This window comes from Nerophis lumbriciformis, linkage group LG19, assembly GCF_033978685.3.
Source record: "Nerophis lumbriciformis linkage group LG19, RoL_Nlum_v2.1, whole genome shotgun sequence".
Lineage (NCBI taxonomy): Eukaryota > Metazoa > Chordata > Actinopteri > Syngnathiformes > Syngnathidae > Nerophis > Nerophis lumbriciformis.
The window spans coordinates 14,346,625-14,363,989 of record NC_084566.2 but is presented as its reverse complement, the minus strand read 5'-3'; the positions used below and the strand labels follow the sequence as shown (position 1 = coordinate 14,363,989).

Below are 17,365 nucleotides of genomic sequence, written 5' to 3'. Positions count from 1 at the left end.
CAACATGATGACACTTTGTCAGAATACAGTATACATACAGAATATTTTCACCTACGGCTTAGTGAACAGACGTACCCACTCTCAGCACAAACTCATTATAAGACTGATAGTTGATTTCATCCAGAACGTCAAACATCTCGATGGCATAGTCCGCTATGGTGCTCAAGTGGTCGGAAATTGACTTTTTGGCCTACAGAAGCACATTATAATGTCAGTACACCAACTTGAAGTTATCAACATCGAGGCCAACATGTTTTGTTGTTCTTAGTGGAGCGGAGCCAAGGGGTAGGGTCCTCTATTCCGCCCATGAAATCCAATAAATAACCATCCAAAAAGCGCTAACAATACTCCATTTACATTTCGTGACTTGGATATTAACCAAGTATTAGTGATATTGTTATTATAAGCGCTAACGCAGACAAACTATTTGTAGCGGTGCCGTGATCACAAGCTTGTGTTCCTATTTCAACATGATCGACTGGTGAGCTGTTTCCTCGCTTCCTTGCTCCCCGTAAATTTAATCTAGATCAAAAATCATGCCCGTCAACTGGATAGCAGAAGGACGAGGACGTATTCCGACAAGTTGGTACACTTTGACAGCCAATTTAGACACGAAAAAACGCTTAATTCCATCCCCCTTTTTTGGTCACAAGGATTATGAGTCATTCTTCATTTAAACAGGAATATATGAACATCCTAGCAGTCGGCATCCTAATGACAGCAGACCTTATACAGTAAGTGATGTTTTATCATGTTTGTTGTCTCCCATGAAGTCTGCAGTGAGTAATAATCAGTGATGTTTTTGGAAAAAAAGCGAAAGTCATGATGTGTTTATAAAACTAATGCGCCGTGTATGCTTAAAATTATCAAAATATGTAAATATTTGATGTTATTGTAAATGTGCCCGTTACCTAAGATCGGTAGGTTGTAAGTTCAAACCCCGGCCGAGTCATACCAAAGACTATAAAAATGGGACCCATTACCTCCCTGCTTGGCACTCAGCATCAAGGGTTGGAATTGGGGGTTAAATCACCAAAAATTATTCCCGGGCGCAGCCACCGCTGCTGCTCACTGCTCCCCTCACCCTCACCTCCCAGGGGGTGATCAAGGGTGATGGGTCAAATGCAGAGAATAATTTCGCCACACCTAGGGTGTGTGTGACAATCTTTGGTACTTTAATTTTTTAACTTTTTTACTAGATGACATATATACTTAGACTTAATCTAATGCACACAAGGGCACAAAAAGAGGAAAGACACCCGGAATGAAAACAAGGGCATCGGGGGGTTTGGTCTGTTGCCTAGCAACAGCACCATGATCAAAGCCAAACACAAAACGGCCTGAAAAGAAAAAGAAAAGTAACGAAAACACAAAAGCGCCCAAGAACCATAATTAGTGGTACAGCGTGTATATAAAACCCTAATGGAGGTGTTTGGATGTTTTTTAAGGGATCTATAGGCAGAATAGAGCGACTTCCATTGTTAACTGACTTTTGATCACATTTATTAAATATGTAGGATGCATTAAAAAAAGTCAAACATATGTGTTCTTGTCTTACATAAGGATTGTGAATGACCCAAAAAGTGCAGTTGCACTTTAAACTTAGAATTTTCTTGTTTTCCTATTTAATATTAACATTGGTTAACTTATTTTTTCACTTATGTGATAGTTAATAATGTTAAAGTGTTTTTTTTTTTTTTTTAACTTTATTTTCTGTGGGAAATCCAATCCGGGGTTGACTTTAAGGGTTATTCTGTACAGAGAGATCACATGGAAGTTTAAAAAAAAAGACACTAAGAAAAATCTGGACTAGGAGTGCAACTCTGTTCCTTGTTTTGTTCAAATACTGCAAACATAGACACACAATGGCGTCTCACCTTGGTTCCTATAGTAGGGACGAGGCCCACAGCTGCCATGTAGGTACTGCCTATGGTCTTGATCTTCTCTATGTCTCTGTAGCATTCCTTATCCATCAGCTGTAAAAAATACAAGATGTTAAAAAAATGTGGAGATTGTTGGTGCTGCGAATCAATAATGCACCTCATCAAAGTCGGCGATGATCTCATTCAGCAGTCTCAAGCACTCCACTCCCATGTTGTTGCCGTCCAGTTCGATGTAGAAGTCATTGAAGTTGGGGATGGAGGCAAAGAGCACGCCCACTTGTGCGTAGGACTGGTAGTACAGATCCTGACAGGATGAAAAAAAACCAGTGTCAAATATCTGTACTGTGATGTGGTCTCAAGGCTGTTCATCGCTTCTTTTTTAGTATCTACCTGGTGCTCTTTGTGTGTGTCTGCCTGTCTATGAGCAAAGCTCACCATGTTCTTGGGGTTGGACAGCAGGAAGTGTTGGGCCACGTGTGCCGGCAACAGATTGAACAGGATCCTGCGGTTGTCTAGTTTGACTTTTTCCATGCCGTCCCTTTCCTCCTCTGCCTGTCAGGTCAGAAGAACACTCAGTTCACATGTTTGCCACCTGGGGTCACTAAAACCCCTCATACTGTATAATGTCATCTTTAGCATCATCTGATGGTTAAAGCAGTGGTTCTGAAAGTTTTTACCACCTCAGAAGAAACTTAACTCTCCAAGTACCACCATAATGACCAACATTCAAACACTGTAGCATAGTAGGCTTAAGAATCCATTAAAAACAAGGCAGAGGTGTTATTTAACAAGTATATTTAAATATCTGGCCACTGTAACATTACACACAGATTGAATAGTAACACTGTGTTTGATTATTTAATTAGGTGATTATTTGGCGTGCCACTAGATGGAGCCCTCGTACAACCACAGTTTTAGAATCATTGGTTAAAGCATGCAAAATGGTCCTTTTCCTACACTTAAAGAGGAACTGCACGTTTGTTTGGAATTCTGCCTATCGTTGGCAATCATTGTGAGAGACAAGAACACATTACGTTTGTTTTTTTTAGGATTTTGAAGATGATAAAAAAAACACTTGGAAGATGCGGCTCATGGTAGTCACCTTTTTAGCCTTCAAAACCCTCCATCAACGTCTTATATACACACTGCAAGTATATATATAATGTAGTAACAGACACTTTCATAACAATATGAACAATATTTACGGTATTTAGACCATTTTAATCAATTCTTCCACGCATTTATTTCCATTTCCATAGCAGCGCACGTCAGACTTTCGGCAACAAATGTGTCTTACTATTTCCGAATACAATCCTGGCAGACTTGGTAACAAACAACAAATACGACTACTTTTGAAGAAATGAGGATTCACAACCTTATCTTTTTGAAGCTGAATATATGGAGAATGAACTACTGCTTATAGAATCGATTAGGAAGAAGAGGGTAAAACGTTGGAGCAGACGGAAGCCGAAAGAGTGAGGTCGGCGTGACACGAAGCTGCGAATGAGGAATTTGGAGACAAGCTATTTTGACATAAATGGAGTGATTACACAAATAAACCAGAAACAATGTTCTTGGCCGGCTGGACCAAACAGACAAGAGTCCATCGAGTGAGTCACTCTTCGTATTGATCAGCACGTCATACGTGTATCATGACGTATCTGGCTAGCTGTGTACAAACAAAACATGAAATAATACTTTACATATACTGTAATATGATTTTTCATGTTTTTCAGTCAGTACACATTGGTATCTTATCGCATTGTGTTGTGCATTCCAAACTCAAACGTGTTTCGTGTTGTCGTTGAAGCGAGCTTATCGCTTGCCGTAGCTAGCTTTTACGGCTAATGTGTTAACACGCTAGAAAGAGAGTTCCTCAGTGTTGCTACAGCTTGGTTATTACACAAGTTACGGGACGTCATAAGTATTGTTGGCGGTTTTTGAATGCATTTTAAAAGTGATTTAAGGTAGGACTGATTGCTACCATTAGGCTAATGGTAGCAATCAGTTCTACCTTAAATCTACCTTAAATCTATCTTAAATCACTTAAATGCAGCTAATGGCATTATCTGCATTGCTAGCTACCTGCAAAAAAAACAACACCTTTGTCTTCTTGTCCCTCTTAAAGGGGAACATTATCACCAGACCTATGTAAGCGTCAATATATACGTTGATGTTGCAGAAAAAAGACCATATATTTTTTTAACCGATTCCCGAACTCTAAATGGGTGAATTATGGCGAATTAAATATTCCCTCTTGGAGTGATGACGTCACAACGTGACGTTGCATCGGAGAAGCAATCCGCCATTTTCGCAAACACCGGGTCAAAACAGCTCTGTTATTTTCCGTTTTTTCGACTGTTTTCCGTACCTTGGAGACATCATGCCTCGTCGGTGTGTTGTCGGAGGGTGTAACAACACGAACAGGGACGGATTCAAGTTGCACCAGTGGCCCAAAGATGCGAAAGTGGCAAGAAATTGGACGTTTGTTCCGCACACTTTACCGACGAAAGCTATGCTACGACAGAGATGGCAAGAATGTGTGGATATCCTGCGACACTCAAAGCAGATGCATTTCCAACGATAAAGTCAAAGAAATCTGCCGCCAGACCCCCATTGAATCTGCCGGAGTGTGTGAGCAATTCAGGGACAAAGGACCTCGGTAGCACGGCAAGCAATGGCGGCAGTTTGTTCCCGCAGACGAGCGAGCTAAACCCCCCAGGATGTCTTGACTCACACCGTCCCGAAGATGATCAAGAGAAGAATATCGACTCTATTCCCTGGCCTTTTGACATGAGGGTATGTCTGCAGAATATATTAATTGATGAAAATTGGGCTGTCTGCACTCTCAAAGTGCATGTTGTTGCCAAATGTATTTCATATGCTGTAAACCTAGTTCATAGTTGTTAGTTTCCTTTAATGCCAAACAAACACATACCAATCGTTGGTTAGAAGGCGATTGCCGAATTCATCCTCGCTTTCTACCGTGTCGCTGGCTGTCGTGTCGTTTTCGTCTGTTTCGCTTGCATACGGTTCAAACCAATATGGCTCAATAGCTTCAGTTTCTTCTTCAATTTCGTTTTCGCTACCTGCCTCCACACTACAACCATCCGTTTCAATACATGCGTAATCTGTTGAATCGCTTAAGCCGCTGAAATCCGAGTCTGAATCCGAGCTAATGTCGCTATAGCTTGCTGTTCTTTCCGCCATGTTTGTTTGTGTTGGCTTCACTATGTGACGTCACAGGAAAATGGACGGGTGTTTATAACGATGGTTAAAATCAGGCACTTTGAAGCTTTTTTTAGGGATATTGCGTGATGGGTAAAATTTTGAAAAAAACTTCGAAAAATATAATAAGCCACTGGGAACTGATTTTTAATGGTTTTAACAATTCTGAAATTGTGATAATGTTCCCCTTTAATGAGAATGAGAGGCAAAATTCCCCCCAAAAAGTGCAGTTCCCCTTTAAGACGCCAACTGAGCCACAACAAGCTGGCAGTTTCTAAATATCAGTCCTGCACACATGAGCCAACACAGTAAATGCAGAAAATGGCAAACACAAGATTGTATTGTGATCAACCGTGGAACACACGTCGCACACTGGCTGACCTGCACGGCCCACAGGAAGTCCAAGCGCAGTTTGAGGTCGAGCTGCCGAGAGTGGAGGGCCAAGGCGCTGACGAAAAGCAACAGAGTCAGGATGGGCTCGTAGCCCCGGATGTGGAAGGACCCCCCACTGTGGAAGAGACCAAAGTCAGCACCGGGCTGCACGGACCACCCAGGAAACTACATAGGAGGCCCACAGAGTAAAGTTATACATGCAAAACACTCCAGCATAAAACATTTTCTAGTTGTTTGAATACCAAGAAACTCCTTTTATTTAGTGACAAAATCTTTAAACGCATCACCAGTCCTCAACAGTATATAACTCCATCAAAGGACAATATTGGCATCAGGTGTGCTAGTATATATCTCAGTCCAAAAGTCCAATCAGATCACTGGGATAATAATAACACTTCAGCTAACAGCCTCTAGGGGGGCATTTCTAGATGATACCAGGGGATTGCTATAATATGTTGCGATGCATTGTTATGTTCCTTCTTTGGGAATTTCACTCAGTATTTGTCAATTCTTCAACAACTATTTTATTGTTTGTATTAGTTGTATCATTTAAAATGTGTTATTGCTGTAATTATTTAAAAAATACAAATACAAAATACTTACATTAATTACAAAACCAAAAACATTGTCTTGCTGAAATAAGCAGGGGCGTCCATGAAAAAGACGTTGCTTAGATAGCAACATATGTTGCCCCAAAACCTGTATGTACCTTTCAGCATTAATGGTGCCTTCACAGATGTGTAAATTACCCATGCCTTGGGCACTAATACACCCCCATACCATCACAGATGCTGGCTTTTAAATTTGTGCCTATAACAATCCAGATGGTTCTTTTCCTCTTTGTTCCAGAGGACACAACGTCCACAGTTTCCAAAAACAATTTCAAATGTGGACTCCTCAGACCACAGAACACTTTTCTACTTTGCATCAGTCCATCTTAGATGAGCTCGGGCCCAGCAAAGCCGGCAGAGTTTCTGGGTGTTGTTGATAAATGGCTTTGGCTTTGCATAGTAGAGTTTTAACTTGCACTTACAGATGTAACGACCAACTGTAGTTACTGACAGTGGTTTTCTGAAGTGTTCCTGAGCCCATGTGGTGATATCCTTTATACACTGGATCGAAGGTCCGTAATATCATCGCTTACTTGTAACTTCACTGGTTTTGGGTTTTGTAAATACACAACAAATAAATAATAAATTAAATGAATTATTAAAAATGAATTCAATAATTATGTTTTTGATTGGTAGAGCAAAGAGGAGGAAACATATCTATTAATATAAACAGAATTTGATCAAATGATTACTGGGTTTATTATTGTGAGTATAGGTGGATAAAATTAAATATATGTATCCTGTTAATATACTTAATATTGTCAAGTATATTAATACTTGACAACAACAGACGCATTTTGGCCTAAAATTGACGATAAAGGTGAAGTTATAACACTGAAACACCCTCAGGAAGAGGTGCTTTAAGACATGGCTAGCTAGTTAGCGGCTAACGTCCATCCGCAGTCGGCAGTGTTTTAGCTACTTCTAAATCACTAATCCTCGCCTCCATGGCAACAAATAAAGTACGTTTCTTACAAGTATCATCCCTGCAGGACGAGGAATAGCTAAACATGCTTCATTAGGAGGATACAATAGCTCCACCGGCGTCACAATGTAAACAAATGCCATGGGTGGATCTACACCTGACATCCACTGTAATGATACCAAGTACAGGAGCTTATCTTGTCGATATGATTGATGTATTGATGATTATGAATCAGATTATCGCAGTGACGGGGGCAAAACAATATAAGATTTAGCATCTTCTTGATTCTTTTCGAACACACCTTTTCATTTTCTTTTAATATTAATATTGCTTTTCGCAGATGAAGATATTGTATTATGGATGCTTTTTTTGTTTGAAATGCGTAGATGTTTTTTCCTGTTCAAAATGAAATAGGGAACAATATCAAATAAACAAAAATGACAATTTAAAAAATGTCTGGAGAAAAATGGAAATATGTCATAAATTAATATGTAAGTGAATTAAATTATATTTATATAGCGCTTTTTTTCCTCTAGAGACTCAAAGCGATATACATAGTGAAACCATTAGCTACATCTTTAAAGTACATTTAAACCAGTGTGGGTGGCACTGGGAGCAGGTGGGCAAAGTGTCTTGCCCAAGGACACAACGGCAGTGACTAGGATGACCGAAGCGGGAATCGACCCTGGTACCCTCAAGTTGCTGGCACAGCCGCCCTACCAACTGAGTCACGCCGCTCCATATTCAACATTAGTTATTGTTTCTGATGGAAGATCAGGAAATTTGGGCTGCAGCTACAGATGACTTTAGTAATCACGTAATTTATCAATGACTTTGTTCTATTAATTAAGTAATTTAATAAAAAACACTAAATTGCTCCAATGTAATGAAATTGCACTTTTGTTGTTTGAAAACAAAAAAAAGTTTAACCATCTCTGCTGTTCGCCGTCATACAGACCTCACCACCGCTCTCATGTGTGCTCTATTGCCGCGGCCGTGCGGAAACTGTGTCTGCATATTTAGTTTCGGGCACTCCATGCAGTTCAGATTTTATGAAATAAAAAAGTGACACTCATTAAACGATTAGTATAAATTTAAATAATCAATTAATCCATGCTGCCCTTGAGGGAATTGCTATTCCATGGCTTTGAACCTGGTATTTCCATAACGTAACCCTTTCTTTGTCCATTTCTGCTTGTTATTTTCCTGCTTGTGGCTCATCAGTAATTAGTGCACGCAGCCCGAGTGTCAAAAAGGACGCATGTGCGTCAAAAAAAGGGACCACAAAACATTTTTATTATTGGCTTTATTTTAACAAAAATGTTTACGGTACCGTAAACATATGTGTCTTATTGCAATCTAAAAACAAATTTGTCCTTAAATAAAATAGTGAACATACTAGACAACTTGTCTTTTAGTAGTAAGTAAACAAACAAAGGCTCTTAATTAGTCTTCTGACGTATGCAGTAACATATTGTGTCATTTATCATTCTATTATTTTGTCAAAATGATAACGGACAAGCTGTAAAAATTGATTATCAATCCACTTGTTCATTTACTGTTAATATCTGCTTATTTTCTTCTTCAACATGTTCTATCTACACTTCTGTTAAAATGTAATAATCACTTATTCTTCTGTTGTTTGATACTTTACATTAGTTTTGGATGATACCACAAATTTAGGTATCGATCCGATACCAAGTAGTTACAGGATCATACATTGGTCATATTCAAAGTCCTCATATGTCCAGGGACGTATTTCCTAAGTTTATAAACATAATATGAACATTAAAAAAGGGAAAAAATATTTTTTGACGATATAAAATATCGATGTATAGTAGTATCAACTAGATACGCTCTTGTAATTGGTATCATTAAAGTGGATGTCAGGTGTAAATCCACCCATGGCATTTGTTTACATTCAGGCACGCTAGCTTTTGTTTACATTGTGACGCCGGTGAGCTATTGTATCCTTCTACGGTGTGTAGTGAAGCATGATTAGCTATTCCTCGTCCTGCAGGGATGATACGTGTAAGAAACTTACTTTATTTGTCGCCATGGAGGCGAAGATTAGTGATTTAGAAGTAGCTAAAACACTGGCGACTGCGGATGGATGTTCGCTTCTAGCTAGCTAGCCATGTTTTAAAGCACCTCTTCCTGAGGGCGTTTCAGTGTTATAACTTCACCTTTATCGTTATTTTTTAGGCCAAAATGCGTACCGGTATACCGTACAAATATATATATATATATATATATATATATATATATAAAATGTTAATACAAATCAAAATCCATCCATCCATCGTCTTCTGCATATCCGAGGTCAGGTCGCGGGGGAAGCAGCCTAAGTAGGGAAGCCCAGACTTCCCTCTCTCCAGCCACTTCGTCCAGCTCCCCCCGGGGGATCCCGAGGCGTTCCCAGGCCAGCCGGGAGAGATAGTCTTCCCAACGTGTCCTGGGTCTTCCACGTGGCCTCCTACCGGTCGGACGTGCCCTAAACACCTCCCTAGGGAGGCGTTCGGGTGGCATCCTGACCAGATGCCCGAACCACCTCATCTGGCTCCTCTCCATGTGGAGGAGCAGCGGCTTTACTTTGAGCTCCCCCCGGATGACAGAGCTTCTCACCCTATCTCTAAGGGAGAGTCCCGCCACCCGGCGGAGGAAACTCATTTCGGCCGCTTGTACCCGTGATCTTGTCCTTTCGGTCATGACCCAAAGCTCATGACCATAGGTGAGGATGGGAACGTAGATCGACCGCTAAATTGAGAGCTTTGCCTTCCGGCTCAGCTCCTTCTTCACCACAACGGATCGCTACAGCGTCCACAAATCAAAATAATCAATGAATCCATGCAGCCCTGGAGGGAATTGCTATTCCGAGCCAAGTGAGTGTTTTTTTAGGATGCTTCAAAGTGTGTGTGTTGTGTAAGGCTGCCTAAAGACACACACGTACATCCGAGCACATGTTACTGGAAAGGCTCCCCTGACTCCTGCTAATCTGTTTCCCTCACTGTCTGAGAGTAACGTGACAATCTCGCTTAGCGCCGTCAGCCAATCGCAGCTTGCTGAAACTAGATCTGCCAGGCTGATGAGATGTACAGTAATGTGTCGGCGTCGCCTCCTTTGGGAGGAAACAAACAGAAAACTAAAAAGGTGCAAACAAGCAGCCCATTTGCATGATTGCAGAGTTTAATGTCGGCGCGCCCTGCCGCCTCGCGAGCCTCTCACCCACCCGGCACTCTTGCGAAAACCGCTGAGCTCCAGCACGGTGACGTACAGCACCCCCAGGAGGAGCATGAGCGCCATCTTTGGCAGCCAGGAGACGCGCAGGAAGAGCGCCAGCGTGAGCGTGCCCACCACGCAGGACAGGAAGGCGTAACGGGCGCCGTCGCAAGGCAGCTCGGCCGCGGTGCGGTTGGCGCCGCTCTCCACGTCAGTGACGATGATGGAGATGTTGGTTTTGGCTCCGCCCCACAACCAGGGCATGCAGCCCACCTGTGAAGGGAGCAAACACATTCAAGGTTTTTGAGTGATATTTCTCATATTGTTGCAACGCTGACTCACCACACAGGCCTGCGCCACCGCGTAGATTAAGAGCACTATGAGGATGCACAGAGCAGTGCGGATCTGGATGGTCAGGCACCCTGGAAAACACTGAGGAAAAACAAATAATAAATAACTACAAGAGGCAATTCCTGAAGGAATTGCGTGTGAATGCTCCAATGCTGAAGGTGAACTGAAATGCTGACAGAATGTGGTATGAATGTAAGAATAGTTTGAATGTTGAAGAGTTTGAATTTCCAGGAACAACGGGATTTGGTTTAGAACTTGGGAAAGTGTCAGTTGGATGAGTGGAATTTGTTGATGTTGGAATGGTTTGAATAGGTAAAAAAATTGTGCGAATTGTGGAAGTTTGAAAAATGGACAATTCATTTTGAATGGGGAAAATGTCCCTGAAAACTAGGAAGTCTTGGAAATACGGGATTTTCTTAAAATTGTTGAAAGAGAGCACATCATTTTGAAGAGGTTGAGTATTTTGGAGTTGGAACGGTTTGAATCGGATGAAAAATGTGGGGAAAAATGTGTCCCATTGATTTCAATGGGAAATTTAATGGACATTTGGGGAAAAGTGGACATTTTTTGACTGGAATGTTCTGAATGAGTTGAAATGGTGTTGAAATTTTTCAAATCGGTCGAGAAATGTTGAACATGTTGAATTGAGAAATGGTATTACGGAATTCCTGGAACTTTGGGAAAACTGGGAATTTTTCCAGTTCAAAAAAACAACTTTGTTTTATGTACTAATTAAGAGAAATGTTTTGACGTTGGAACGGTTGAAGTGGGTTGAAAAATGTGGAAGACGCAGTCGCCAGAAAAAGGGGTGGAAATAGGGCTTGGGAAAATCAGGAATTCTGGAAAATCCTGGACTTTTTTTTAACTTGGAAAAAGAGTAGTTTGAATTTCCAGGATGAGTGGAATATGTTGAAGGTAGAATGGTTAGAATAGGTTGAAAAATGTGGAAATGGTGAAAGTTTGAAAAATGGCCAATTCATTTTGAATGGGAAAAATGTCCCGGAAAACCTGAAAATCTAGGAAATTTGGGAATTTTTAGAAGAGTTGTGGAATTGTGGAACTTTGAAAAATGTCCCATTGATTTCAATGGGAAATTTAATGGAAATTTGGGGAAAAGTGGACATTTTTTGACTGGAATGTTCTGAATGAGTTGAAATGGTGTTGAAATTTTTCAAATCGGTCCAGAAATGTTGAACATGTTGAATTGAGAAATGGTATTACGAAATTCCTGGAACTTTGAGAAAACTGGGAATTTTTCCAGTTCAAAAAAACAACTTTATTTTATGTACTAATTAAGAGAAATGTTTTGACGGTGAAACGGTTGAAGTGGGTTGAAAAATGTGGAAGACACAGTCGCCAGAAAAAGGGGTGGAAATAGGGCTTGGGAAATCCAGGAATTCTGGAAAATCCTGGACTTTTTTTTAACTTGGAAAAAGGGTAGTTTGAATTTCCAGGATGAGTGGAATATGTTGAAGGTAGAATGGTTAGAATAGGTTGAAAAATGTGGAAATGGTGAAAGTTTGAAAAATGGCCAATTCATTTTGAATGGGGAAAATGTCCCTGAAAACTAGGAAGTCTTGTAAATACGGGATTTTCTTCAAATTGTTGAAGGAGAGCACATCATTTTGAAGAGGCTGAATATTTTGGAGTTGGAACGGTTTGAATCGGATGAACAATGTGGGAATTGTGGAACTTTGAAAAATGTCCCATTGATTTCAATTGGAAATTTAATGGAAATTTGGGGAAAAGTGGGAATTTTTTGACTGGAATGTTCTGAATGAGTTGAAATGGTGTTGACATTTTTCAAATCGATCCAGAAATGTTGAACATGTTGAATTGAGAAATGGTATTACAGAATTCCTGGAACTTTGGGAAATCTGGGAATTTTTCCTGTTAAAAAAAACAACTTTATTTTATGTACTAATTACCGGTAAGAGAAATGTTTTGACGGTGGAACGGTTGAAGTGGGTTGAAAAATGTGGAAGACGCAGTCGCCAGAAAAAGGGGTGGAAATAGAGCTTGGGAAATCCAGGAATTCTGGAAAATCCTGGACTTTTTTTTAACTTGGAAAAAGGGTAGTTTGAATTTCCAGGATGAGTGGAATATGTTGAAGGTAGAATGGTTAGAATAGGTTGAAAAATGTGGAAATGGTGAAAGTTTGAAAAATGGCCAATTCATTTTGAATGGGGAAAATGTCCCTGAAAACTAGGAAGTCTTATAAATACGGGATTTTCTTCAAATTGTTGAAGGAGAGCACATCATTTTGAAGAAGCTGAATATTTTGGAGTTGGAACGGTTTGAATCGGATGAACAATGTGGGAATTGTGGAACTTTGAAAAATGTCCCATTGATTTCAATTGGAAATTTAATGGAAATTTGGGGAAAAGTGGGAATTTTTTGACTGGAATGTTCTGAATGAGTTGAAATGGTGTTGAAATTTTTCAAATCGGTCGAGAAATGTTGAACATGTTGAATTGAGAAATGGTATTACGGAATTCCTGGAACTTTGGGAAATCTGGGAATTTTTCCTTTTAAAAAAAACAACTTTATTTTATGTACTAATTAAGAGAAATGTTTTGACGGTGTAACGGTTGAAGTGGGTTGAAAAATGTGGAAGACGTAGTCGCCAGAAACAGGGGTGGAAATAGGGCTTGGGAAAACCAGGAATTCTGGAAAATCCTGGAATTTTTTTTAACTTGGAAAAAGGGTAGTTTGAATTTCCAGGATGAGTGGAGTATGTTGAAGGTAGAATGGTTAGAATAGGTTGAAAAATGTGGAAATGGTGAAACTTTGAAAAATGGCCAATTCATTTTGAATGGGAAAAATGTCCCGGAAAACCTGAAAATCTAGGAAATTTGGGAATTTTTAGAAGAGTTGTGGGATTGTGGAACTTTCAAAAATGTCCCATTGATTTCAATGGGAAATTTAATGGACATTTGGGGAAAAGTGGACATTTTTTGACTGGAATGTTCTGAATGAGTTGAAATGGTGTTGAAATTTTTCAAATCAGTCGAGAAATGTTGAACATGTTGAATTGAGAAATGGTATTACGAAATTCCTGGAACTTTGGGAAAACTGGGAATTTTTCCAGTTCAAAAAAACAACTTTGTTTTATGTACTAATTAAGAGAAATGTTTTGACGGTGAAACGGTTGAAGTGGGTTGAAAAATGTGGAAGACGTAGTCGCCAGAAAAAGGGGTGGAAATAGGGCTTGGGAAATCCAGGAATTCTGGAAAATCCTGGACTTTTTTTTAACTTGGAAAAAGGGTAGTTTGAATTTCCAGGATGAGTGGAATATGTTGAAGGTAGAATGGTTGGAATAGGTTGAAAAATGTGGAAATGGTGAAAGTTTGAAAAATGACCAATTCATTTTGAATGGGGAAAATGTCCCTGAAAACTAGGAATTCTTGGAAATACGGGATTTTCTTCAAATTGTTGAAGGAGAGCACATCATTTTGAAGAGGCTGAATATTTTGGAGTTGGAACGGTGTGAATCGGATGAACAATGTGAGAATTGTGGAACTTTGAAAAATGTCCCATTGATTTCAATGGGAAATTTAATGGAAATTTGGGAAAAAGTGGGAATTTTTTGACTGGAATGTTCTGAATGAGTTGAAATGGTGTTGAAATTTTTCAAATCGGTCGAGAAATGTTGAACATGTTGAATTGAGAAATGGTATTACGGAATTCCTGGAACTTTGGGAAATCTGGGAATTTTTCCTGTTGAAAAAAACAACTTCATTTTATGTACTAATTAAGAGAAATGTTTTGACGGTGGAACGGTTGAAGTGGGTTGAAAAATGTGGAAGACGTAGTCGCCAGAAAAAGGGGTGGAAATAGGGCTTGGGAAAACCAGGAATTCTGGAAAATCCTGGAATTTTTTTTAACTTGGAAAAAGGGTAGTTTGAATTTCCAGGATGAGTGGAATATGTTGAAGGTAGAATGGTTAGAATAGGTTGAAAAATGTGGACATGGTGAAAGTTTGAAAAATGGCCAATTCATTTTGAATGGGAAAAATGTCCCGGAAAACCTGAAAATCTAGGAAATTTGGGAATTTTTGGAATTTGTCAAGAGAAAGCCCGCGATTCCCGAATAGGCTGAACAGTTTGAAGTTGGAACGGTTTGAATCGGATGAAAAATGTGGAAGGTAGAGCGCGCAATATCTGGAGAAGAAGAAGAATAAATAGATGAATTTTGGTGTAGAAAACCATGTGTGAATGCATTCACACAATTATTAGGAAAACAGCCATGTACTAAAATAACCTTTAACCCTTTCAAAATGAGAGTCTAACCCCGGATTTGCACTGGACGAAAAACAGTAGCGCAGCGTCGTTGCCACGGTGGCGGACCCTATCTGTTTTTATTCAAGTCAATGCGTCTGTTTTCACATTAAAAATACGCAGAACATCTATATTTGTTGACTGCCACAAAAATCCTTCCAATTTAGCCAAATTCTGCTGGTGTTGCACAGGAAGTCACGCACAAACACAAAATAAATTATCCGTTTTCAAGGCGCATCGTATTTGACACTTTTACACGTCAACTTTTCGAAGGTTTTTTCCAGACATAATTTGACCTTGTTGACACAAATGAATGAGGACTTCTGGAAGTGCAAAATTAGGGAATCATATACAGGCATATCCCAAGCAGCTATATGGGGATATGAGGGCCTGTGTCAAACTAGGGTTGTACGGTATACCGGTACTAGTATAGTATCACGGTACTAATGAATCAAAAATGGTACTATACTCTATTTGAAAAGTACCGGTTCCCAGACATGACGGCGCGTCGTCACGTCATGACATTGCTGGTTTTACGAGCAGAGGAGCATGTTCGGCAGCACACAATCACGGAGTACTTACAAGCAGACACAGTGTGTAGACAGAAAAAGAAGATTGGTCACATTTTGGCTTAAAAACTAACAATAAAGGGGAAGTTATAAAACTGAAACGCCCTCTGGAAGAGGTGCTTTAAAACATGGCTAGCTAGCTTGCAGCGAACATCTATCCGCAGTCGCCAGTGTTTTAGCTACTTCTAAATCACTAATCCTCGCCTCCATGGCAACAAATAAAGTAAGTTTCTTACAAGTATCATCCCTGCAGGACGAGGAATAGCTAAACATGCTTCACTACACACCGTAGGAGGATACAATAGCTCACCGGCGTCACCGCTAACAAAAACTAGCACGCCTGAATATAAACAAATGCCATGGGTGGATCTACACCTGACATCCCCTGTAATGATACCAAATACAATAGCGTATGTAGTCGATACTACTATGATTACATCGATATTTTTTATCGTCACAAAATCTTTTTTTCCTTTTTAAAAAAGTCATATTATGTTTATAAACTCAGGAAATACGTCCCTGGACACACGATAACTTAAATTATGACCAATGTATGATCCTGTAACTACTTGGTATCGGATCGATACCTAAATTTGTGGTATCACCCAAAACTAATGTAAAGTATCAAACAACAGAAGAATAAGTGATTATTACATTTTAACAGAAGTGTAGATAGAACATGTTGAAACAGAAAAAAAGCAGATATTAACAGTAAATGAACAAGTGGATTAATAATTATTTTTTACAGCTTGTCCTTTATAATTTTGACAAAATAATAGAATGATAAATGACACAATATGTTACTGCATACGTCAGCAGACTAATTAGGAGCCTTTGTTTGTTTACTTACTACTAAAAGACAGGTTGTGTAGTATGTTCACTATTTTATTTAAGAACAAAATTGTTCTTTTGTTGCAATAATAAACATATGTTTAATGTACCCTAAGATTTTTTGTTAAAATAAAGCCAATAATGCCATTTTTTTGTGGTCCCCTTTATTTAGACAAGTATCGAAAGGTACCGAAAAGTATCGAAATACATTAAATATATACAAAATATTGGTATCGGGATAACCCTATGTCAAACACAAGCTTTGATCCTCCCGTCTTCATTATGGCGCCAAAGCAACGGGATCCTCGCTTTGCTTAAAGACGAAAGGTTGAGAGTTATCGGACTTGATGATAAAATGCCAATAACGTATGAACATTTGAATAAAACTGATTTACAACCAGTAGAGGACACGGCAGACCGAGAGTACCGAATAATTTATACTTCATGCTTCACAGGCACCATTAAGATGGGAACTTTTTCACCCTTAGGAAAGCTAAAGTGAATAGTATTAACAGGAAGGCTTTGTTCAAACTGCAATGACATATTTCCCTTTCGTCAGCAAAGCTAGAGACCAATTTGAATGAATAAATTGTCACGCTGGGCAACTTCTTCAATTGTGACGAAGAAAACTCAAAAGTCCATACCTGTACTCGGGTGATGTGCAGGTACATGATGCACGCCACCAGGAAACAAATGCAGAAGACGAGAAGCACAAGGACCACCGCGCCCCTGAATAACATAGGAAGACAAAAGTTAAGTGGTAGAAAAGGAATCAGAGCTATAAATAGAGGACATGTGCGGCGGACATACTGTGGTATGATAAGGAGATAGACAAGGCCACACAAGGCGGCGAGGATTAGAGACAGAACCACTGCGCTGGTGAAGTACTCATCCGGAACCTGGTGGTACTTTGGATTAACACAAACAACAGACCGTAGTGACATTAAACATCCTCCAGTTGATGAGTAGAGTTAAGTAAGTCCACCAAGCAGTACACATTGTGAATTTCCAACTAGGGATTGGTTGAGAGTTATGTGGAATTAATTGTTGGTAAATGACGTTAAGTGGTGTGCAC

At 39.7% G+C, this 17,365-nt stretch overlaps 1 protein-coding gene across 2 annotated transcripts in view; it reads right to left on the bottom strand.

Moving 5' to 3' along the window:
• The window catches only part of LOC133618811 (adenylate cyclase type 1-like), a 137,223-nt gene that overhangs the window by 2,969 nt on the left and 116,889 nt on the right, over positions 1–17,365 (bottom strand). The window contains exons 10-18 of one of the 2 annotated variants that reach the window (XM_061979544.2): positions 17,101–17,198; positions 16,935–17,019; positions 10,602–10,691; positions 10,270–10,532; positions 5,493–5,619; positions 2,274–2,435; positions 2,041–2,187; positions 1,878–1,976; positions 76–190 (exon numbers count right to left, since the gene is read on the bottom strand). In XM_061979544.2, coding sequence (XP_061835528.1) covers positions 76–190; positions 1,878–1,976; positions 2,041–2,187; positions 2,274–2,435; positions 5,493–5,619; positions 10,270–10,532; positions 10,602–10,691; positions 16,935–17,019; positions 17,101–17,198 — 1,186 coding nt within the window. The remainder of the gene's footprint in view (positions 1–75; positions 191–1,877; positions 1,977–2,040; positions 2,188–2,273; positions 2,436–5,492; positions 5,620–10,269; positions 10,533–10,601; positions 10,692–16,934; positions 17,020–17,100; positions 17,199–17,365) is intronic. The other variant, XM_061979545.2, reaches the window with a different exon arrangement.